At 40.5% G+C, this 25,823-nt stretch overlaps 2 protein-coding genes across 6 annotated transcripts in view; both read left to right on the top strand.

Annotated features, from left to right (window-relative positions):
• LOC128300434 (protein rolling stone) overlaps positions 1-2,082 on the top strand; it is a 49,513-nt gene extending 47,431 nt beyond the window's left edge. For all 5 annotated transcript variants that reach the window (XM_053036481.1, XM_053036482.1, XM_053036483.1 and 2 more), the window contains one exon: positions 244-2,082. In XM_053036481.1, the coding sequence (XP_052892441.1) occupies positions 244-295 (52 nt within the window). In that variant the 3' untranslated portion in view covers positions 296-2,082. The remainder of the gene's footprint in view (positions 1-243) is intronic.
• Positions 2,083-15,032: 12,950 nt separating this feature from the next.
• On the top strand, positions 15,033-25,070 carry LOC128302074 (protein rolling stone-like). Its single transcript, XM_053038798.1, has 5 exons — positions 15,033-15,307; positions 15,370-15,592; positions 22,636-22,755; positions 22,835-23,015; positions 24,510-25,070. The coding sequence occupies exons 1-5, from the start codon at positions 15,212-15,214 to the stop codon at positions 24,781-24,783; spliced, it is 894 nt and encodes a 297-aa protein (XP_052894758.1). The 5' UTR covers positions 15,033-15,211; the 3' UTR covers positions 24,784-25,070.
• Positions 25,071-25,823: the final 753 nt, after the last annotated feature.

The following is a 25,823-nucleotide window of genomic DNA, read 5'->3' as shown; positions in this document are numbered from 1 at the left end:
TCTCCCTTCATTCTTCCTTGTGAGTTCCTTTAACCCCACTCCCCGATTCCGTTTGGCTGTGTGTTTTTGTATTGTTGGGCACCATTGTTGCAAGAAGCTCAACCGCATATTGCTCTGAAAAAGAAGAAGAAATCAATCATATATCTCTCTTTCTTTCTCTTCTCTCTCTCTCTCTCTCTCTCTCTCTCTCTCTCTCTCTCTCCCTCTCATCACAAAATCGCACGCTTTCCGTCATCTACGAAGAGAGTCGCGCCATGATGGACGTGGCTCGCGCCAGGTGGCCTCCCTACGCTAGTGCACTTTGCTCGACCAATATTTCCACACAGAGTTAACAGCGATCCGTACGGCGGGCATATATATGGTGGTGATGGTGCTCGTGCGCTTTACTTTGGGATTTTCGTTTGCATTTAGGGGAAATGTTTTTAACCGATAAAATTGTATAGTTGTCATAAGGATCGCCAACACCGATCGCCATGACAGTATCTAGCGTACGTAGCAAACAGCTGGTCGGAGTTGCGCCCAGCTCAGCAGTCCGTCGGCAGGGTTTGGAATACAATTTGTCTTGCTCCTTTCAAAGGACACGCATCTAGAGGTACGCACGCATGGTATGCAGCGCGTATGGTAAGATGATTTCAATACTCGCATTTAAAGTATTTCCGTTCAGTTATTGTAAGTTTAGGTAGTGAATTAATTTACCAAAACCATATCCTGCGTGTTATGCCAAAAAAAGAGAAAAGAACCGTACAATGGTGATTACATTCGTTCGTAGGATGAAAAAAAAACGAAACAAAAGAACAAAAAAGAAACATTCCGATATACTATGCCTCTCTAAACGAAAGTAACGATTCCTCGCTTTTGCTTTACCTTTACTTTACTTTCCCCCACGTCGTCTCGCACTCACACTCCACTATTCCCGTCCTAGATTACCGTCGGGTTCGTTCACCGTAGTATCTCTTTCCCGTAATCGTATTATAAAAATGCAACACAAACAACAACAACAACAAACAAAAAATCAAACGAGAAAAAAAACCGAAAAAAAACCAAACAAAAACGTGAAAACTAAAATCAAACCAAAAAAAACACACACACACCGATTGAGCGCCTACCGTTCAACCACAACTGACATCACTCACGAAATGTTAGATCTTAGCGTATAAAGTTACTATTTGCTCACAAAACAAACAAACAAACAAAAAAAAACGTTTTTGTCGGACGGTGGTGCGGGGGGCTAGATTCACAAACACACACACACACACAAACTCAAACAAAAAAGAAGATTATTATAACAATAGCAACAACAAGAAACTACAAAACAAAAGTCACACACAAACACAGAAACACACAAGCAAACTCCACACAACAAATTAAACCAAACCAATGTTGGATCCGTAAGAATGCGTCTTTAAAGTACAGTCGTTGATTCTAGAAATATATTTAAAGACATAACAAACAGTATCATAGCAAAGGAACGCGAACAAAAAGAAACTCCATTAGATTGTTTGGCAGAAAAGGGGAAAAGAGAAGCTGAAAAGGGGCGCGAGTTGATAAATATAGTAGAATACAAGAAATGAGGAAGGAGCGTGTAGAGAGTGATAGTGGCAAAAAATGCGTAAATGCAGTCTGCGAGATAAGCAAAAAACAACACTGGTGATATTGTCAGCTGTTACGAATGGTGATGCCCGTTGTGCGTTGATTTTAGCAATAAAAAAAAGTATTGGAGATGCGATGCAACACACAGCACAGCCGAGCCGGATGGATAGGTTCTCTGGCCTGTGGGGTGATGCATCCGCGTAAAAGAATTGCTAATGCAAAGCCTATAGGATGCATTTTATTGAGATATAAATATTGAAACAGACAAGCCAGTAGTAGAAACAAAAACAAAGGAATACCTAACACGTGTTAAAGAGATGGCAGGCTACGCCGGGTGTGGAGCACTGGAAGAGTGAAGGAAACGAAATCAAACACTAAATTAATGAAAGGAAATCCAGAAACAAAGCAAAGCAAACAAAAAAAAAACATTCCATTTATAAATTTGATTGGTTTGTTTAGAGTGAAGTGAATGCAAAATATATAAAAATCATGTTCAACCGGTTGGTGCTGCAGGATCGTTGCTGGTACTTGAGAAATTACGAGTGTTTCCATAGCAGGTAAGCATAATTTGTTAGGAAGGTGAGTTTTAACGAAAGGTGATGTATTCAATTTCTCAACATATGTTATATTTGTTTATTTTTTATTTATAATAAATAATCTCATAAAAAATGTAGTAATGTAAGTATTGGCGAATGGAATGGTTAAAACATTAAAACAGCACAATGAGAGACTAATAAAAATGATCAATAAATTTTGTATTACCTACTTTCAGGCGTTACGAAATCAAGACATATTTGTAGGATGCAGCAACTCATCGTAACTCATAACAGGTACATTATAACGATACGGTATTAAAACGTCTATAAAGCTGCAAACATCAAGCAATAGCTTTCCTTGCCCTAGTAGAAAAAGCTCCGCATGCTATGGGTCTAGTATTGGTCAGTAGCTCTAATCATGTTGTTTCACTGTCTGGCTTCGCAGCTGAAGATTTATGTGATTTGTTTGCTAGTAATCTGTTAATTGGCACCTATCCAAGAATTACCAAAGAAAGCTTTTACGTTTGGGCAAGAGTGACCTTGTTGCCAGAGTTTTAGCAAGATTGCTTGATTTATCGTTAAAGGTAGAAAGCCTTAAGTAGTTTTATTTATTTATTTATTTACATAAAACACACCAAAAATATGACTGCAGCATATACACTATTATTAAACAATATATGACATTATTAAACATCCAGAAGCAAAGACACAGATTGCGCATTTGAAGAGTAACCTAGAATGGTAATAATTCTCGCATTACCCTAGCTAACCATTAACAACTTAAAGCAAAATAAGGAATACTAGTATCATTCGAATTAAGTAGGCATTGAAAAAGCTTCCGCGGTTCCCAGCCGCGGGATGATCATATTGAAGATTTTAGATATGTTTTTTTCATTTTAATGTAATTTAAATGCCAAAACCTTTTCAGCTGAAGCTGCTTTTGATTAATCCTGAAAATAAAACAATTCTAATAATGCTATGATACGTGCATTACCGGAATTACCCTCAGTTTCATACGACATCTTTAGAGCGAGGCCTAATCGTGCATGCAACATTGAATGCAATAAAGCTCGTAAGTTTATTGCAGGGTTACTCATTCATATCTAACCAAACAATTCGAAATAAAAATTTCAAAAATAACAAAATACCCCTCGAAAACATAAAGAACTTTTGAACATAGTTTAAATTGTTTTGACATAATCAATGTTTGCTTGAATTAATGGAAAAAAGTGTTATTTTATCCAACGGCTAAATGCACAGGTATATTCTTCGACCGCATGCCTTCGCTGTTTATGCAAAGCTCAAACCCGAATTAAACCCTCCCCACCATAGCTTTGTGAACCTGCTGCCACGCAGTGCCCGGCACTTAATGCTGACTTGTTTGTGTGTTTGCCAGTCGCGGTCGATCTACGGTTTGGAACGCGTGCGCATTTCGCAGAGACCTCTACACCCGAAAGCGCGCCCCGTTCGAGGTCGGACGCGTCTCACCGCCGCTTTTATCGAAAGGAAAACGTGAAAGGAAAGCCAAGTTCAGTGTTTACCGCAGCGCTCAGCGTTCTTACCTACCTTTCGGTAGGTTCGTCCCAGAGCCTTGTGCTTTAGTGTTTTTTGTTTGTTCCTAAGAAATCAGCAAAGAGTGTATGTGAGCTTTGGTTGGTTTTCTAGTGCACTTGGTAAGAAGTGAATCTATGCTAAGCGCTTTTGGTACAAACCATTCTAAACCGAAAGAGAAATCGTGTGGGCATAAATGGTGATTTTAGGTTCCCATACGTCGCTTCTCATGTAGTTTGTGCTGGTTGTGGTGATTCGGTTATATGTTCGCATCTAACATTGTACCGGTTAGACCGGAAGTGGAAGTGAGTATTTGGTTCAGCAGGCGGAACGGATTGTGATCGCATCGCAGAACGCATCTGTGCGTGCGTATTGGTGCTGAATTTAGTGATGTGTATCGATGCTGATGCGAGTCGGCATTTATTTTCATATTAAGCCACGCTGAAACTGTCTGAGTTCAAAACGCAATGATGGATGAGTTACAGTGTGTGGTGTATTGTTTGCAAAAATGATGGAACGGAATAATTATTGTTCTAGTGAAAATGAATCCACCAGTGAATTGTTTCGAAACAGCAGTCTGTAGAACGTTATGGAAAACGTTGAGTGTGAAAATGAACAAGTAAACTGTTTACGGAAATAATTAAAACATTGGCCACTTAAAAGCAGAGCTATTCGAGTTAAAATATAAATATTGCTTTAAAAACATATTTCTTTAAACTTCATGTGAGATTTAGGGGTTTATAAACTACTAAAATTGTTCTTAAAATGAGAGTTAAATACTTTATATCACATATCTTTTATCACATATGGTTATGGCGTTTTTTTTTATTGATGAGCATAATTCATATATTTATTTACGCTAAAGCTCACTTTTAAACGGCCCATTAAGCAAACGCATGGGTTTCAATCACAGCAGTTTTGTTGCTTATGATATAATGTAGTGTAATTTCACACCCTCTTCCACACGGTTCACCCCGCGCCAGTACCGTGGTACGGGAGCAGAGATATCAGAATTGCAAACTAAATCTATCCCCCAAAACCGCTGGCCCCGGTCGAGCGTTACGCCAGCCGAAACATAATTCACGCCAGACACCGTCCGCTAATGGTGATCGCTTTGCCAAACATGTTTCATGTTGTGGTGCTGGCCCCGGTTTGAGGGTGCGAGGCAGGTCGGTTGAGTTGGGAGAAAAAGAAAAACCACCACATTGCCTTGTGTACTTGCACCTTCTGTTCCAACGACCATCGGGGTGTTGTGTTTATGCTGGCACTGCATGCCATGTACGTTCATTTGTCAAGTAATGCATTAGGACCGGAGCGGGAGTGGAAAGAAGGCGAGACGGATCGAACAGCGAAAAAGAAATGGTCATACAGCGGTGTAGCGCTTCGATTATTTAGGTTATGGTGTTATTAATAATCGAACAATTGGTTGATCGCGATGATTCGGCCCGTTGGCCGTTATTACCTCACCCACCGCAAACAGAACCAACCGGGGCGGCCGCCGGGGGTTTTCAATCATTTTCCTGCTTGCGGAAGAGAGGGTTCGTTTTTTTTTTCGTTTTCGTTTGTTTGGAATGTGGCCTTGAGCTTTCAATTGCAGCTTCCCCTTTGCTGGCAAGCGTTTGCCAATCTGCCCCACCGTAAGCTCGCGGGGCGTTGTTCTATAATTGCCGGTTGGTATTAACTGCCAGATAGATTGTTAAGATAAGTGCTAGTACTTCATACGGCGAAACGATGAAGGTGTAGCGATAACGCGTGTGTTTTGCGCCAGAGTTTAACACCTCTAGATTGGCCTGGAGTGATGAAAAGGCAAGAAAATATAAAGCTTCTAAGTGTATCACATCGTTTCATTCGCAGCATCGACACATTTTCCACTGCATAAAAGTGGTTGTGCGTTGTATAGACACAGCTGAAACTGGCTGGTACTGGAGGTCGGTCATTATTGAACAACTGTTTAAACATCGAGTTTTGGGGAATGGAACTATAGAGACACATGTATACTGTGAACCACCTCGTAGCGAATACCCTACTTAACGTGTTTTTGGGCATTACGAACATTTCGGTTTCTTGCTCCCTTCTTTTATCGCAAGATATGCTACGTCGCAAAGCTCATTGAACCAATTCAACCAGAGTTCTCTGTGATTTATTAACTTGGTGATGTTGGTTAATAGTATTCTAGCAGGAATTGAAAACAATAATATTGAAGATATCAGAATACCAATATTATTGAAAAACTCCTGAAGGTTCTAACGCCAAGGAAATTATTTCTGCAGCAGAACATAAACCAAATCCTCAATCAATCGAAGGCATTTGAAGACGGTGACAGTTTATTGCTCAAAAACATACATCAGCTTTAGCAGTGTAGCAGTCAATCCTCAAACAACGACTAAAATAATTCAGTTTTTCTTTAATAACATCTCAAGAACATCTAGAACTAACTTATAATCAATATGTTAACATATTTTACTATTTACCCCGTTAATATATAAGTTACCTCCACTTTGAATCAGCGATGTTTTGATTTGAAACGGCTAATTTCACTTGTAATATGCAAAACTATAGGATTGGAACGGTTATTAACTCGTAATAGCTCTGCTTTTAAACATCTAAGAAGCATTAAGTCTTTTCATTATATTGATCGATAAATTTAATGACTATTAAAACCATTAAATTGTAATCAAAAATTATATACTGATTTACAAAAACGGTTCTTAAAAAGCTTCAAATAAGGATTGTTATGACAATTACTTCGGACAGATCTCTCTCAGAAGGATGTACATTTATGAAGTTTAAAAATCCACTAGAAATTGTTTTCAAGTGCAGGAAGGAATTTCTGTTCCTATTTATATTTGTTTGTCACACACAAACTTTACAATAAAAAGTGACAATTTAATTCAAGCTAACCCTTAACTAGCTGAACTGATCAAACCGACCATTACTGCTCAGCTCACACTGAAACAACACACAAACAAACAGATTGCTTCGATTTAATAGAGCTTTTATGCTTAAAACATGAACCAACATGGGAACCATTTTCTAACCTTGTTGTTGGGATTTCACGTTTTCTTCTACCGTAACCAATGCCATGGAAACAAACCCCAAAAACTAGCGTGCCAAAAACTAAGTCATATCAATAAAAAGGTTTCCCAAAATGAACCTCCAACTCTACACACCGTTGACCGCTCGCTCAAGGTTTTCCAAGATAACGAATTCATTGACCTTAAGCGTACGGCAAAAGGGTCCTGGTGGGGTAACGTTCGCTTGTTCGTTCTGAAAGCACAGTACTAAGATTCGACCCACAAATGCGCCCACACTGGGCTCGCTTTACTCACTTAATGTGTACCATCGCTTTGCATAATAAATTCATTCCCATCATGGGAGAAATGTAATCCAATTTTAAGGACACGTACGTTGTGTGTGTTTGTGTGTGTAGTCCACGTGATTGCACGGCTCAATACACGGTCGGCCGTTCAGTTCCCTTTTCCGAACAACCATAACGCACCGAACACGTGCTGACCCGTACTATTTTCGGTGTTTGCCGTGTTAACACTTCTGCTTCACGTAATGTTACCGTGCTGTAGGGCACAGAATAAACCTCCGACCGGAAAGTTTACACCCTTCCGGTTCGCTGCGAGCAAGTATCACGTAACAGGGGAGCGTGTTAGTTCGGCTTTCCCGTTGGTGTGAACTGTTCTTTGATGTTTAATGCTTCAAGTGGTATGTTCTTTTCGGTGGTGAGAGTGATGCTTCTTTCGCCGGTACTTTACACCTGATTTTTTGTGGAAAGAGGAACGTGCGTGAGTGCTTTTTTCATGAAAGTTGCATTAAGAGCTCCAGGCTTTTTGGCTTTTTTTATATTTTGGCTGAAATTCAATTTTTTTTTCATATAGAAAACAAGATTGCTAATATGTATTTATGACTAAAAATAGTGTCTATTGAAATAGTCAATAAATACTTGACTTACTTCGACTTTAATTTAATTAAATTAATACCTTAACGGTACACTTTAAAATCAATCCTGCAATCAATTGTTATTAGCACTTTTGTTAAAGCTTAGTAAGCCTTCAAATGCATAGATAGAGAAAATACCCCTCTTTTGAACCTTATCAACTATTGCTTGTTGAAAAGAAAGCACTGGTCTTACTAAATGACCTACTAAAATGGATTTATGCTGTCCGATTCTTCCGTCCCAGAGTGGTCTTGGGTCAATGCCCAGTAACAAGTAAAAAAGGAACACCCTCTAGCCGCAGTTTGAAGCGGGTTCTTCTTCCCCTTGACAGCACCAGACGCCTGTATTAGGGCCCGTTTACCTTGTGCTCTTTTGTAGGTCATTCGGTTTGTGCGAAACAACGCGCAAGGTAACAAACTTCTACCACCTGCTTCCGATGGCCAGAGCGTTGGTTCGGACGCACATAAAATCTCACGGGAAAGAATCAACCCGGCGAACCACTGGGAAGGATATTGAAAACAACGCAAATTAAGCTTCCTTTGCCCTTGATCTGCGGACCCGCACACAAATGACCGTGAGGTGCGATGGAACAGGTTTATCCTCACGAAGGTATTTTCATGACGATGAGCATCAGCAACGACAACCACTGTCGATGGTGATGATGATGCAAAAAAAAAAAAGAGCGACACAGTACAGCTTCAGGTTTTTCGACATTCGGCGCGTCGTGATCGAGTTCGTCGCTTACCGTGGCGTTGAAGTTCTTCGTTTTTCGGGACCGGCTTTTAACTGCCGGGCTGATCAAAGTAGCGTGTGGATTTCAACATAGGACGTTTGGTGCTTACTGGAGGAATGTGTCGCCCCGTGAGACAAGTTTGTGGCATTGACAGCATGAAGCTATCGATTTGTTGACTCAATGCACATTAGCAGTATGTGTAGGATTTTAACACCAGTCCTTGTGAGGTGGAATTCTTTTTCGACAGGCGTGCAAGTTTGCCTACAGATTAGAAGAAGGTTATTTTCATTAATGACATATTGTTAGTCAGAAAAATTAGATCATTCATGATCTAGACTTAATTAAGCTTAATTATTCTCTTGCCACCAAACAGATATATTCGCCGAGTATTTCGCCGTAAAATACGATTTGCTTTCGATATGAAACGATATAAACACACCATCCAGTTAGTGTTAGTTCAGTGTGAAAATAATCGTATGTGGTTGTAGTCATGGTGATAAGAGCAAAGCAAAAAGCAAAACTAGCCTCACGTGCAACGCGTGTTTCTGTATTGTTTTTAATAACGTTCGTTTCGTTGTGCTAACAGTTGATATCGCGTTGATAAAAAAGCGCTCCCCTTAAAATAACATCAATGACTAACGGCGCGCAGTAACGTTCGTTAAACTCAGTGCAATGTGATTAGTCAGAAATCTTATTTTTTAATGGCGAAGTCTGCTGTTTCCTATTAACAACCAACTCTAACGCACATTGCCCATAAAGCTGGAAGAGCACGAAATAAAATGTTCCATTTGCTTGCTTCATCACTAATGAGTTAAAATATGTAATTAATTCGTTTAATACCGCTATGACCTACGCTTGCAAAACATTCGCACGCAAATGAGGCCTCCATCTGCGTGCGTGAATGTACGCAAAATTGTAGAACGTTCCACTTGCGCCACGTAAACTACCGGATTGTCGGCAGGCAGAAACCGGATCAAACATTGCGTATGGAATGAATGGCAAACAAATTTTGCCTCTTGGCGTCATTACGAAAATGCAACCTTCTGTTTATACCCTCCGGTCGACCAGGTTAGCGCCATTCTTTGGCGTGGTGGCTATGTGTGCTACACTAACGAAACCCTCGCCCAAGCCCTCGTTTTTATTGCATCATCTTCTCGAGCGGCATACCAGCAGGTGGAAAGCGACAAAAACCGAACTAAACCAATATTGAATTCCCCAAATTTCTCAACACACTTTGCAAGCGACTTGCAGTTCACTTGCAGTAACTGGCATCTAGTACTCGTATCATTTCGTATCCGTTTTGATTGATATTGCGCATGAATGGTAGCGGTTTGGTCTGTGTTTTTTGCTGCTGCTGCTGCTGCTACTACTACTACTGCCACTACCATTACCCGGTTTGCCATTTTGCTTCGCTACATCCGTTCGCATGCATCGACGATTGCGCGCCCCAAGATCGTATGCAACCGCGTCACGGTGCAACGGTCCAATTGAAGGCATTGGATGGGAAAAGGCCTGCAAGAGACACAAAAACGTGGTGGTTTGACCGGGTTGGTGTTTGGACGAGCGATGATGCGATGGCGGGGAAATTGGATTCGTGTTGGATTTTCCAATTGTTTCGAGCGGTCGTGATGCGTTCTAGGAACTTAGACTTCAAGCAAGCCACATTGTGTGTAGCTATGAAATAACATTTCCAGATGTTGTAGGTTGATTTTTTTTACCGAGGTTTTTTTTTAATTAAATTTGAGCTAATCGTATGAAATTGATTAGAGGAGTTGAATTGAGTGTTTTATTCTGTATTATTGATAAAAAATAGTCAGCTCTTGACACATTTCTTAAGGTGTTTCTCGATTGTTTCTCCGCACATATGAACCATTTAGATGGTTCAACAATTCTTGCCTCCACTTTCGACACGAGAACCGTCTCTTGAAGCAGGAATACGAGCGGTTGACAGCCAGTACAGTCTTGTGTCTATACATTTCAACTTCAATGTTGCTGTCGGTATAAACTTTGAACTCGAGATGCGAAAAGTTTCAGACGACTTCGAGGGTGTGTTCTTCTATCGGGATACAAGTTTTAGGATACAAGTTTATTTTATTTTTATCCAGTATATCACTTATATTTCCATATATAGGGAGAGCTCCAGACAGCTAAAAGATATTAAGGGGAGATGTTAAATTGGATTGCAAATTTCCCGAGTTTTGCTTCACAGGGAAGAGCAAATTAATAAAGAGAAATAAAAACAATAAGTTGAGGGAGAATGATAATCTTAAAAAGACCCTCTTGATACATCCATTGTAGTTTTTTAATATAATTACCTATGCCACATAGCTAATACGTTAGTAATAGGTACATTTCCTTAAATATTACAGTGTCCTGGGTAGATGTCTTCTCAGGTTCAGGTTTGGTCCTGAATTACGGCTAAACATTTCAATCGTCACATTGATTCATTGGATGGGAAGAGTCTCTACATACCAAAACGCTGAAGAAGGATGTCTCAATTTTTTCACACGACTAACTACTCTTGAGTACAGGCAGTCCTCGAGATACGCTACTATAGCGGACCGCTATAATCCGGCAAAAATCCGCGTAACTCGAATTTCCGCGTAAGTCGAATCCTAGTACAATTTCGTTCATACTTCAAAGTCACAGAGTCGACTTACTTCTCTGGACTTAATTTTTTCACCGAATCGGGCGATTTTAAGAAAGAATACATTAAAATAAGTGGCAAAATAATGTATTTTCGACCAATTTTCATCTTTTTGCTTAGATGTTGTGCTATAAACTAGCTCATCTGTCAAATTTTCAAAAACCGCGTATCTCCGAATCCGCGAATCTCGGGGACTGCCTGTACATCCAAATTCTTCTATATGGCATAATGTACATAATGCAACGTAAGGTGGTAGCCAATCAAATAGTAACCAAAGATAACCAATCAAATAGTTAGATAGATTAAGTAGTCGCTCATGTGTCAATTGGGCGTTCCAGAAACTCCTAAGCAATAAAGAAAGGTTAAATAAGATCCCATTTCCTCTATCTCGCGCCTTAATAGCGAATGTTTACACCATGTCACTCCACATCCCATGTGAACCACCAAATCACACCGTCGATCATTTACAACCGTGTGTGTGTGTGTGTGTGTGTGTGTGTGTGTGTGTGTGTGTGTGTGTGTGTGCGTGTTTCTCACCGACCACCATACGACATAGACGATGTGGGGAATTTAATTAAGCCGTTAATCAAAAGTGCGCATCTCTTTACAACAGGGAGTACAAAGAAAGCAAAAAAAAAACACCAGCTCCCTTTACATAACGCAACTCATTACGCACTTTGATCCCATGCGTCCGCCTGCTGCGGTAGATCGCCTTTTATACGGTGGGAACATTTCACCCCGGTTAGACAATAAAAGCGGGAATTTGGGTAAAATAATGCCAGCATTAAAGGCGAAACGAGAGTCGTCTATGTGCGTTTCGGGGTTTCGTATTAGATCGAGCTACCTTGCCTTGCCACCGGCCAGTAGTGAACGGTTGTTGAAATTCCATCATAACACACGCATGATGTATGTTTATGTGGCGAAGCAGGAGAAAAAAACGTAGAAACAAAGGTTAGCTTAAAGTTAACCACGCTAAAGAATGGTTCCATAAACTACGGGTACCGCTGAAAGTACCGTCCTCCTGTCCAAGCGAAGACGTCGCGATGGTAATAAATTTTCACCCGGGGTAAGCTCCCGGTCTTTCGGCTCGCATGTTGGTGAGTTTTGCAGTAGGCCACGAAATGCGATGCAACCCGACTAAAGCCATCATTATGCTAGATAGATAGCTACCACCACCACCACCCATTCCATTCCGGCCTGGCCCGGCCGCAAGGATTCCCCCCGTTTCGCGGGAGCGAAGCAATCCGAGATGGTGTGCAATAATAAGTTTGTGCGGTGTTGCATCGTGTGCATTACCGGGAGAACGGTTTTCTCGAAGCTTCCTTAGCGTCAGCGCCTACTGCAAGCAACGGTTAGCTCGTGTCGAGCCGAGCTGAAACCGACCCAAAACACCGCCTAAAACAACTGCCAATCTACTGCCGGCTGCTTCCGCAATCGAACGGACACCGGTGTGGGTAAGGTCTCGTTAGATGGCATACGATGTGCGTGGCACGGTATAAGACACACTCGCTCCCGGGTCATGCGTTGCCAGCGGTAAGGGAGGAAGGGGCTGATGCGATTATTACTCAACTCTATTAAAGTCCTACCAGACCAAACCAGACCAGAGCAGACCGGGCTGTGTTGGTGTGTATCGCTTTCAAAACCGTTTCACATTTTGACCGCAAAATGAGTGTATCAGCAGACTTTATGCCAGCAGCATAAAGCAACATATATGTATGTACATCCCCACAAAAACCGTCCCATCGTCTGACGGAGGTGTTGGTGTTGTTTTGCAGCTTGTTTTGCAGCTCCGGAATAAAAACAACGCCGGGTACGATATGCGAACAATTAAAAGCCATTATTAACCATCATGGCGCACATTTCAAAGCCAAAGGGTGTTCTACCACCACCCGAAGTTCGAAAAAACAAAAATAAAACGAAACCATAAGGTGGTAATTATGTTCGGTATGTTCTGCTATCATGTCTATTTTTACCGTGGTAGCATTTTTCTTTATTGTTATTATTATGATGGGACAATATTGGGCAAAACAAAAAACATAAAACGAAAAACAGAGAAGCAAACAAAAGTAATAAAAATAAAATAAAAACCCCATCCCCATCATCATGTACCATGTTCAAAGGGATGTGCACAAAATATGCCACATATTGACGTAGTGAAGCGCTGTGTTTATGTGCGGCACCGTGAAATATGCTCCGGATCAGTTGCAATTAAAATTATATTTATCACGAGACAGTAAAAACGGTGTAGAAAGTATTTGTGGCACTATATTGGATAATGTCTACCGTGTCTGCTCGAATGTTTAATTATTCACCCAAACGAGTTGTGGCTAGTCGATGGGAGGAATGCGATCTTTACCCATACTGATTAATGGCGTCTCATAAAGTGCCCTTCAAGTGTTACTGTGTTAATTACTCACCGCGACAAGCCCCGGGGGCCCCACAACAAAGTCCTTGACTGTTGATGCACCCTTTGATGATCCGTCGCCCGTGCACCTGTGCGGACAAATGAATTCGTGCACAACCGACTAATCCTTGACACTCGACAACCCGCAACAAGAAGAAGCCTTTTTGTTGCGATGGCCAGATGTTTCGTACGAACGTTGTGCTGCTTGGAGGTTGCCAAGAAGATTGCGTCAACCTTCAGCTTCCCCACTGGCCCGATTCCGTACGCGGCGCTAAAATTGTTTTTCGCGAGGCAAGAATGTAAAATGGTTTCTTTTCTTTCACGCACACTGCGCCCGTGAAACGTGTTTCATGCTGAATTAAAGTAATATCACTTCCTGGGTGTGAGTGGAGCTTTTTCCATGAGAAATACATCAAAGTGAGCGACGGTTTTCTGGGTCTTTGGAGTGCATTAAAAAGTATAAATACTGTCATTTGTAAAATATCGACACATGAGAAAGGCGAAGTATATTGACGAAGTATATTTTATTTATTTTTTAATATACTTTATTTGTTTGTCTCAAATTATTACCTTTTAATGTAAATCTATGATGCAAGTCAATCAAAAGCTGCAGTTTTTTAATAACCCGATCCCGGAAAATCCTGATAATCCAAGCAACAGGGCATGGTGGGATCAGCGATAGGTTTTCTATTAAGAGCCCTGTATGTGGCAAATGTTTTACAAAATTGTGTTAAGAATTTCTCAAACGAAAATTTCCATCCAGTAGTTTTAAACGATATTTCTCTTTTTTATAAAGATCGCTTTGGATAACATTTAATACAATCAGATAGTTAGTTAACTTCATTACATTTCCAAATGTTGATGTAATTACAGGGGTTTTCATATGAGATTCATTTCGCCAAACATTGTTACGAAGAGTGGAAACATATTGTTTCATCCATCACATACCATAACGTTAACATGGGGTCGAGAGAAAGCTCGGGCTTGTACAGCTTTAAACTGAATTGAAACAAAAGATAATTAAAATGTTGTCGAATGTTTATTAACAGCAATTTCTAATTTATCCCATTGAGGCACTCATTCCATTAGATCGTTACGAATGTTCTAGAACAGAGAAGCTTTAATCGTTGTGACGTATTGTTTATTTTTATCTTGAGCCAGCTGCCCATGTTATAATGTCGAGTTCATTCATATCCGGAACATTCCTTGCTCATTACCGTAACCGGAACAATCGATTAACAGAAATCGTATCAATCAATCGTACCAAGTACGGGAAAGAGTAGAGCTTATTAAGCGCGATAAGAAATGACACAACCAACAATGTCATCCGTTCGTATAATCCTCATTGCCGGCTGATGGTTGAGTGTAAGGAATCATAGCTTTTTTTTCCTCTGTATTGTACACGCAATAGTCAAACCGCTAATGATACCCACTTTTGTTATCGGCCGGCAAAAGAGTTTACACGGCGCACGGCGTGTGCAGCAGAGACAAAGTGAGGTCGCAGGAGATGGAAATGGGACTGATAATGAGTGATACGACCGCGTCGCATCGTTGCCAGTGGGACACGGACGGTGCCTAGGTTGATTGGACGCGATTAGTTCGCATTCGTACACTGTCACCTGTGCCAGACGCTTTAATGCAATGCTCTCTCTATTTCTCTATCTTCCCTTTGCGATCGATTAGTGCTTCGGAGACTTCGGTGAAAGACGACGGAAAACTGATAGCACCTTTGGCAAAAGTGGTAAAGCGTCTAGGGAAACCCCTGCTGTGTGTTTACGGTGAATAGAAAACGGCAAGCAGAACGATGCCCAACAAGTTTGTGAGCGCGTGCAAAGAGGAGCTCGAGGTTCGGAACTGCGGGTTTGCCCATCTCCCGGCAGAGGAGTTTGTTAAATCACAGGTAAGCTTCGTGCGTGGATGCTGCGTGCCGCTTGTTCTACAACCCGGTTTTACCTCTTGCAGTGGCAAACAAGAACGAAGTCAATATGCTTCCTGCTCTATCGGTTAGCGTTGGCCATCTTCTTCACCGGTGTGGTCATCAACTCGATGGTGGTCGCCGTAGAACGCGACGAGTTCAGTAAATACTTCATCTATCTAACACACTGGGGCATTCTGCTGTGCATGGGAACGACCGTAATGGGCGCGGTGCTGGTGATGATTTGGTACTTCCATCCGGAATATTCAGGTAAGCCCTCAAACTCTACACGTGGTGAGTGAGACAGTGAGAAAGAATAGTTAGACGATTTAACCGAACCATTTGAGGTCGTAATTGTTTCGGCAAACAAACCCGGGGGGTAAACATCACCACCTTGACAGCTTCACTTCGGAATGGTACGGTTCTGCTGCATCCACAGCGCTCGAGGTCGAAGCAGTTAAAATGTCGCTTCCATAACGGCTGGACGATATGCAAACGAACTGACAAAAAATGTGTAAAACGTGTTTCCAAACAGGAAGTTTAGTGAGAGAATGGGGGCTTTTTTTGCATAATCGTGTGTATTTTTGTGATATTCCAAAATCACACCAAATCATCCAACCAGACTCTGCTGCGTGCGCCGAAGCCAGATATAAAAAGACCAATGAAACGAAACTAGTTTTATGCCATCGATGTGTTAGTGTTTGATAAATCAGCGCTTGATAAGTGTTAACAGTAATAGACGAAAGTAAAGCAACCTTTTTCGGTTCTTTTTCCTCGTACTATTATAATTTTTTTTTAAATAGTTGGAATTCTCGCTTTCTTTATATTTTTTACATATACTTTGTTTAATGGATTTGTTGTTAAAAGTGTTCACTGTACATATCTATAAGTTATTACTTAACTTACTCATTATGGTCATGTAGAGCACTGATCTTCTCGGAATGAAGAACCTGTCGACAACAAATTGAACATTAAACTAGTTTTCAAAATTCAAATTGTAAAATTTTATAAAAAAAATATTTATAATGTTTTACAAATTTAGTGCAGGTAAACTAGAGATTAGAAAATGTTCTTCAACGTATTATCACGTAGCGAATACAATTAAGCCTCATAAGATATTCATATAGTGATACATAACAAACTTAAAATATGTCGTACTCTATTTCTCTTGCTTGCTTAAAATTATTTTTATTGAGTTTTCGTTAAAAACAAATTTAAACCTATATGTACAATTTCAATTGAGTTGGCTCGGTGAAGGGGTTGGTTCTGTACAACATAATCCCCAACCCCCGTAAGCAGCTATGGATAGTTATAGTGCAGGAAAGCTAGCACCTCTTGAGGTAATAGTGCCACTGACGGAACAAGATGTTCAATTAAGTTAAAATTAAACATTTGAATCTAAAAATCGCTATGTTGTCCTACCGAGCATTATTATGGAAAGCACTATACCTACCGTTATTACTTGGACAACTTGAAACACTGTATGAAAATATTAGTAATCTAAAAAATTAATTACTAATAAATATTATACTAATTAATGTTGTAATTAATACTCTATCCACGAGTAATCGATTTGAACGAAGAGCCACACCAAATGGGTTATACATGTGACTTGCGAGGCATAGTTTTATGATCACTAGACTAAGGTATTCGATCATGCACGACTCAACAACAAACCGATAATGAAATGAAATTTCCTTCTGTTTATGTTTCCAATTTAAGCCCCAGTTATAGAAGATTGCCTTGTTTAATTAATTCAATATTGATCCCTGTGAAGTATAATTAGTTCCTCGATCATTTATATTGTTCTATCCGGTGATCGTGACCCTATTCTGTGAGACAAAAGTTTGTTTTTATTTTTTGCAATATCGTTTTACAAATTTACACTCCAAAAGCCGATGGCGCTTATTGTGGCTTACACTGTAAAAATCTAAATCTTCTCCATCTACACACAATCTTCTTTAGCGGTAGCGGCAGTTTTTGATTTTATCTTTCGCATTTAAAATTTTAGTTATACATTTCCGGTCCCTGCTTTCTCCGGATGTATTTAGCATGCTGTTGCCAATTTCACATTTTATATACCGTGCGTCTACCGTCAAAACAAACAAACAAAACCCGTTGCCCTTTCACGAGGCAGCTTCGGCCTGTGGTAGAAGGTTATGGGTTATGGGTCTTTTTTTCGGTTCAGAGACGCCGCACTAATTGTTCGATCCGGTTGTGCTTTTTGTCTTGTCCCCCCGATCAGGCATAGAAAAACCGGTCTTCTGCATTGGCGCTTTTGGAGGTTTGCTTTACTTTTAAAAGCCTTCCATGCATGCCATTGACTGGTGTGACAGCCTTTACCGAAATGAAGATGTTGATCGATGCCGGGGAAACACTGTTTTCAAGTTCAAGTTCATGTCGGGCGGTGGTGTGTTAAGTCAAAAGGCGGGGGCCTTTGCAAGCCAGAAGGTCAGGACTTGCCTTGAACTGTAACACACGACCGTGACGGAGAAGCCCCTACACCAACAATCAACACCGGTTGTCTGGGACTGGGTGTCGTGGAATGGAGGTTAGCATTAACAACCATGTCACGTAAAGCCGGGGGGGATTTTTGGTTTTGTAGTGCTGATCGTTAATAGGGGAAGGCGTTTCCTACTATCCCACTTCATCGAACCACTCCATTCTGATCGAAGCACAATTAGTTGCATCCGCGCAATGGCTCTTGATTGTATACAACAATAATCGACTCAATGACTGTCCGGTGGGTCACATCCGGGAATGTAGGAAAGCAGTCGAATCGGCACGTCATGGATGGCCCGGCTCGATATGGTCAATAATAGCCATTAGAACGTTGACGATCGATAGCAAACATAAACGCCCCTTGAAGTGATTAGACGCTTCCGTACATGGGGATGTGCATGAGTCTGCATGTTGGAGGTTTTAAAGGGCGAATAGATCAGTTGACTTTCAATTAACTGTCAATTTGAAAGGTGACGTTGTGTGTCTACCCCAAATTGGGTGGTTGATGGCAGTAACCTAAATTCCAGATGAGACATGCCTGTGTGAGGTAACATGCTGAGTGTTTGACGATTTGTTCTTTCTATGCACAAACTTAGCTTAGGCGTTATTCTGCATACTAATGGGAAAGTTTTACGAACATTGTTGATAGGAACTCTTAGACGCTCATGAAACATGGTGGATCTATTGATAAGACAATTAAATTACATGCCCATCTAAAATTGAAATTACCTCTGTTGTATGAAGCGTTCGAGAGAAAGATGCTCAGAACGATTTCTTCTCCCTGATCATGTGTGGAACGACAATGAAGGAGCCACTTCAATGACGAGCTCCACCAGTTGCACGACGAATTCACTGTCGTACAGCAGATTAGACTCGCCAGGCTCTGAAGGGGCTGGTCACGTCATGAGAATGATACCGGACGACGCAGTCCGTTAAGTCATTTAAGGTCTTCCACATGGACAGAGGAGGCGTAGTAGATCCCAAATTGAGATAGAGTGATGAGTTGATGGCGTTGATGAGTCCACCAGAAGTCTCTCAGCAAGTTATCATCAAAGAAAGTTCTAATATTCAAATACTCTTAAGCTTTTGAGATAATGAGCTTAAACTGGGTGAAAAGCTTGAAGTTTAGATCACCAATACTTAAGTTTTGGGAGCCTGTTTAACAGTTTTGCCTTGCAATAATTATGATTCGTCCTTCAGTATATTGTAGTATCCAAAAATCAATTCACTCACTATATAGCTGACCCACATTGAAATAAATGTGTGATAATGATAATTTTGGTCTATAAAGCATTTTTATTCTTCAAACAACCATCAATGTGCCATCGAAATAATTTGCTTTAATCATGCTCGATCGCAACCCAATGCCGGTCAATGAACAATCCAAGCACATTCAAATCACGTCCAATCGTTTATCATTCGTTGTGTCTATTCGCTTGAGGAAAATAAAAAAGCAACACACGCGAAATCGACTTCGAATCGTTTGTACAAGAAATATCCATTTGCAATAAGCACGTTTGCAAAAAGAAACAACCCCGCAATAGATGAGATGCTCCACTCGATTGCATCAGTGATAGCATCGTTCACATGTCTCACAGGAATTTTTATTTTTAATGACAACATATCATTAAAGTGGCAACCACTTGTAGGAACAAGAACCGCAATTCCAAACGCTTTTGAGTGTTGAATTTGTTTTACTTCCGTTTCTGGTTTAAAATATTGCAAACTCTTGTTCTTGTTCCGCGTGGAAACTTCTCCTTCCGTGTGGAATCATGCGTTTAAAAATATTTCTTGTCCAAAAATGGAACAATCCGATGACCTCAATTCATTGTTGGTACTTCCTATGGAACTCATAAATGTTGCTGGTGATATTTTTATGCCAATACTGCGCATCGTGCTGCTACCGTTACTTGAAGCCAAAAAAAAACCTTACTTATGGAATTCGAAAACTCGCCTTCAAAAAATATGACTATTGCGATTTGCTATTGCCGTCACGTTCACCATTTTGTATGGCTCTCAATGCTTTGCAACATGAGAATGAAATTGAACAACCAAAAAAACAGGAACTTATCGTGCTTCCCATTTTGCGTACATGCGGAAAGATTGTTTCGATTTTCTCGCGTTGTGTAGTTGTTCTCATTCGCTTAGCACACACTTAAAGTTGCGTGTTGTATTGCGTTACATCTTCTTCTATTTATTATACGTTTTCTACCCTGCAACTTCATATTCTTTATCACAATAGTTCCAATAGGTAGTGTTCTTTGTGTTTTGTTTTACATACAATTATTTCCGGCTCAATTATTACTCTCAAATCCCCCCCCCGGTTTGCTACACCCGGTGCTGCAAGTTACGAAGGTGGACGCATTAATGCATTAATAAAATAACACCACCCACTTCAATGTCACCTAACGGGGTTGGCATATTATTTTGGACCATTTTGTTTTCTGCATGCTTCCACAGCACACCGATTTTCCCTTCACGGTTCTTTAGCGGGTTGTGAAAGGGTTTTTTTTTGTTTTGTTTGCTCGTTTCTCCTCCAGTTACGGTTTGTTCCTTTGCCGACTTAAAACACAATTGCAGCGATTTCCATTTTTATCATCAATGACCTTCCGAAGGGGCCGTATTGTAGAAGTGAATGCATTTCTGCCCATAATGACCTTGGTTATTTTTAAAAAGGTTCATAGCAGTTGGTCTACACTCTGTAGTAAACAAGAGCCCAATTATACATTCCATCACTATTTATATAAAATCAAAAACAATTAGAATAAAATACATATTCAATAAAAATTAACCAAAAAATATTTGTATAGAGTAAATATAGAAAAAAAAAACTTTTAAAGAAAGACAATAATATTAATATATTAACAAAAAATAGATAGCAGCAACTGCTTAGCTTTAACTGAAATGTTTCATAATTATTGAAATAAAATATATCGTCTAGGGTATTTATGAGCTTCATGGCATGTTTCTTCCTTTGCAACTCCTTTTTAGTACGAATGAATCCATCATACCAGAACAATTGTCATTGTAATGATTGTTCATTTTTTATTCCAAATTGAATTGTGTAGCGGAAAATGGATGATCGTTAAAATAACATAAGCGTTGCTTGGCCACTGGCTCAGCCTGCGCTGGTGGACCTATTTTGTGGTGATTTATTTATGGTAGATATCTGCATAAAAGTATACTATATCGCGTATAAAAACGCATCTACAACTGTCCACCGAAGCATGACGAACAATATGGGTCAGCATTGTAATGGTGATCCTTAGTCATTAAATCAACATTGTCCAGCAGCGCGTGCAAGACGGGTGGCGCGTCTTCCACGTTTTGCACGATGGGCATGATATTATTTACCTTTTAGCGGCCTTGCATGACCCCAGGTACCCGGTACCGGCTACTTTATCAAACAAAACAGTGCCACTGTTACAGTAGGGACAACAAAGACCCATCTCACCCGCTTGTTCAAGGGTGCATTTTTAATTTCTTTTAGTACAATGTTTATCCACCGACGCACCGACGTATTGACAGCGTCAGCTTACCTTACCATCCATTCAATCACGCGCCTTTGTACCTCACGAATGTAGCTCACTTGAGACAGGGCACAGGGCAAACAATTCGCCAACTCGCAGAACTCGCGATCTCGCCAGCGTTGCGTAAAAGTGCACCAAAGTGTCGGGGCGATCGAATCGACCCCGATTGCATAAGCGGCAAATTGACGCCGTTCTGTCTCGAGACAGCCAGCGGTGAGAAGGTAACCCGGTTTATGTTTGGGCCCTATTGTTTGGGACGTTCAGCAAAGCCAAGCCCTTGTTGTTTAGGCGTATACGTATGGACTAATCGGTCAGCATCTATCGAACTGTGCCTTCATTTGCATCGTTTGAGAACGCGGTGGAATGGTGCAATCCAGTGCAGGGAAACACTCAGACAATGTACGTAAGGCATGCGAATGTATCTTTTCTTTCGGAAACCCTGGCAAAGAAAAGGCATAGTAGACGTCCGATGGGAGCCATTTGGTTGAGATGTATGACTCAAAAGGAACAATGCATGTTACAAAATTAATTTGTTCAAAAATTTTAATTGAACAATTATATCAAACAGATGATAATAGAATATTAATGGAAAATGCTTCATATTTTGCGTTAATGTTTGTGTTAGTCGACAGGCGTAGAAATAAGTTGCAAATGGAAGTTAAGAAATGAAGAGTTATTTCAACAAAATATATAAAAATGCACGAAAATAATATCGAAACAAATAAAATAAAACATTTCGTTTATAGAAAAGGTATTTGTTTAAAATATTGATCAAAAATGGCATGAATATACGCACATTTAAAAAAAATACCTTCCAAATTATCACTATCAATCTAAATAATAAGTTTAAAACCCTGCCATAAATAGTTAAATGTGAACACGTTATATTTGTATTAAAAGGCAATACTGTCTAGTGGATTGATAAGTTGAAGAACGTTCATTAATTGCAAACTGGGAATAATATGCTTGTGCATAAGTAAAAAAAGGCAAATAGAACTAATATTAGAGTCAAATCTTAATTTTTTTTTGTAAGAACTGTTAGGCCGTATCGACGTATTTTACTGAAATGTTCCAGTATTTGCGTATCTGGAATGTTCCAGATAGGATTTAAGACCAGTTATGCGGTGTAAAGAACGGTGCAGGTTGCATCAACATCGGTCCGGTCGGTGCCACTGAATTCTTAATGAATCTAGTACGACATGCTCGAAAAACGATAAATTAAATTTATTTTAATCTTTAATCTATTAATCTAATTTCTTTGTTTACTTTAATTTTTTTCAGAGAGAGTTTGCAATAGCGATGAAATGCCCAACTCGTTTAAAGTGTACTGGATGCTGCACAACATCACGCTAATCCTGTCCGTGTGCATTACCGTCATCTACTGGGCGATCCTGCACAATGGTAAACTTTACGGCACACCTTCTCCAATCATCCTTTACTAATACGGTGAGCTTTTTTTTTTTGTTCAATATCTCCCCAGAAACAATGCCAGTCGATCCGAACAACATCCTGATCCATGCTTGCAACTGTGTCTTCATGTTTCTCGACCTTATTATCGTGGCATACCCGGTGCGAATATGGCACGTACTGCAACCGATCACTTTCGGGCTGGTGTACTGCATATTCTCGCTCATCTACTACGCGGCCGATGGTACAGATAGGTAAGCCGGTTGGGGGTCTAATACAGGTAACTGGGCGCAACTTGCCCGGTATCAGCTGTTATTACGTACGGCTTGTATTGTCCAGCTGACCGGAGCGCTGTTATGACGGATCGGACCGATCGATGCAGTGATTAATGATGCTTGCAGTACTTTAGCCATGCGTTAACGATCTCAACCGACCGTTCGTGTTGGAATATTGTTAAATATACATGCAATTCGCCATGTTGAAAGGATTGCGACAAGAGCAAAGTGTGCCTAAGAGCCAAGCGAGGTACCTTGTCACGCTGATATACTGTAATGGAAATCGCGAAACCCGTTGTTACGCTAACCAAACATCAAGAATGAAGATGAACCATTGTCTTTCATTTAAATGATGTTTGTACTGCAATATCCAGTGACCGAGCGTATAGATTCTACTCCGTCTTCGCCGCTTTTGATGCTTCTCAAGTGTTTCTTGTTTCCTCATCAGGGTGTGACATTCAGAACCCTGTCACATTGCTTGTACAATATTTGTTTTGCATTATTCGAGCTGCAAGTTGTGAAAACAGCTCTTTCTTGTATAGAATACTACAAAAAAAAGATGAAAGTGATTTATTAGCAAAATAGAATTGACGTCAGCTAGAAGACATTTGCCGGCACAAAAAATGGCAAAACAAACAAGACATCATTGAAGAGTCTTTTCGCATTGTCTATTATCTCCACTAGATTATGGAGCGCTACTTATTTCGTATAACCTTTATAGTCGTCTTCACTTGCCGTTTCTGATTGCCTTTCTTCTGGCGGTTTCTGGAAAATCTCATCACACAGCTCAGTCTGTTACGTAGTTTCAATCAACTATGCGACTTACTGCGCCCCTGTTACCCTTACGACTGATCCAACTACTAATAACAAAGATCACTTGCTCTGCACGATCCACCTTTAGTTTGCATTAACATTGCATAACGCTGATCTATCTCAGCGGCAGTGCTAACACTAAGCGATAAGCGTCCCATAAGATGGGGCACCCTGTTCGATAAGAGTGCCCGTAATTCGTATGCGTTCCGCAAAGCATCGGGTACCCTCTTGGACTTCCTTGTAATTTACCAGCCCCTAGAAATGGCTGGCCGGTACGTGTATGTACGAGAAACGCCTTCATCCGTGCAGTCATAAGCATCCGATGGTAGTGCAGTAGAAACCTGTTTGACGCGTATTACCACTCCAACTAAGCATCAGACGCCAGAAGACAGCACATGAAATGGATGTAAAAAAGTTACCCCGCGAAAGGTTCTTCAGATGTTTAAAGTTTTACGAAACTGGACCAGTTTTTACCTACCTTTAGCGCCTATCGCTTTGGCCGTTCAGGGTCACTTTACGTTCTTCTCTTCTCATCCATCTGCCACGATTTGAAGAAGGGGAAAACGCAACTTTCGGATACTCTGTTACCAACTTACCGTGCCATGCATGTACACTGAAACCTGCCCACTCTGTCCTTCATTACTCGCCTTCTTTCCCCAGATTCGGCCGGCCATACATTTACAACGTTCTGGACTGGAACGAGCCGGGCAAGGCGATGGTAACGGTGGTCGGCACCATCCTGCTAGCCATGATCGTCCACGTGCTAATGTTTGCGATCTACAAGCTGCGGGTGAAGATCTATCTGCGGCACTTCAACCACAAACCAATCATCCCAACCAACTCGACGCTGCAGCTGCAGACTGGCAAGTGTAATGGCATTTCGATGGTGTACGGCAACGATAACAAGGCGTTCAGCATCGGCGAGCGGTACTGAGGAACGTACTGGATCGGTCTGGGGATGGGCAACAATGTTTCGGAGATCGATCAGAGCAGACCCATGCACACCGTGGTTTACGTACGTCAGCTAGAGCGCACTTTTAATTAGGAGGTTCCGTTTTCTCTGGGGGTATAGAGTAGCGAGAATAATCTGAAAAAAAGCTACAGAAAAGGTATTTGTTTTGTTAAGTATTATGTGTAAGCATCTTTTTGTACAATGCTAAGAGTAAACTGTGATTATGTGTTAATAAAGGTAATGATACATTTTAAAATTGTTAAACTTTATCGTTCCGTGTGTGCAAAGAGTCAATAGAATGTTTTTAGTCATAGGATTTCCATCGAATGAATGTGTATCACTGATAAAAATTAAATAAGAAAGTCAAATTGGTTGACCATTTCATATATGATTTTTGTATCGTATCACAATTACATTAATTACATTAATAGGATTTCTTTTCTCAACCGAATTGAACATAAATTTTCATGATCTCGTTCTGTAGCTGAAAGCTCCGTGAGAAAACATAGGCTCTCCCTTCTCACTTGCAAAGTAACTCACTATGCAGTATAAGTGAAATGAATTTGAATGAACTTCTCACTATGAGATCATCGATCGAGACGCACTGTAAAAATCCATATCCGTTACGTTTCATACAAGTTATTTTGATTTATCACAAAACACTTCTATTTTTCCTTGCAAAACTTGCATCAATGTTGAGCAAAACTCAAAAAAATTCCGCTATATTCCGCGTAGCTACGAAATGTTGCATGGGTTGTCAGGTTTACGCTGTCAAACGTCACGTCAGGGTTTATTCGAACTTGATTGAAAAGTTTACGGCATTCAAATTTCGCAATACAGTCCCAAATGATTGTTCCGAACATTTGTTACATTTTTGCTTTATATTGCTAATACAAATGAGTAAAGCCGACAAAAAGACATCTCACGAAACGCAACGAAACAAGTCCATATGTCATATTGCAAACTAGTTTAGCTATTATCCATATCGTTTCGAACGACAATTCTTCTCATTCCGTTCGAAA

Source organism: Anopheles moucheti, chromosome 3 (genome assembly GCF_943734755.1).
Source record: "Anopheles moucheti chromosome 3, idAnoMoucSN_F20_07, whole genome shotgun sequence".
Lineage (NCBI taxonomy): Eukaryota > Metazoa > Arthropoda > Insecta > Diptera > Culicidae > Anopheles > Anopheles moucheti.
The sequence above is the reverse complement of the archived record's forward strand: the minus strand, read 5'-3'. Positions and strand labels throughout refer to the sequence as shown.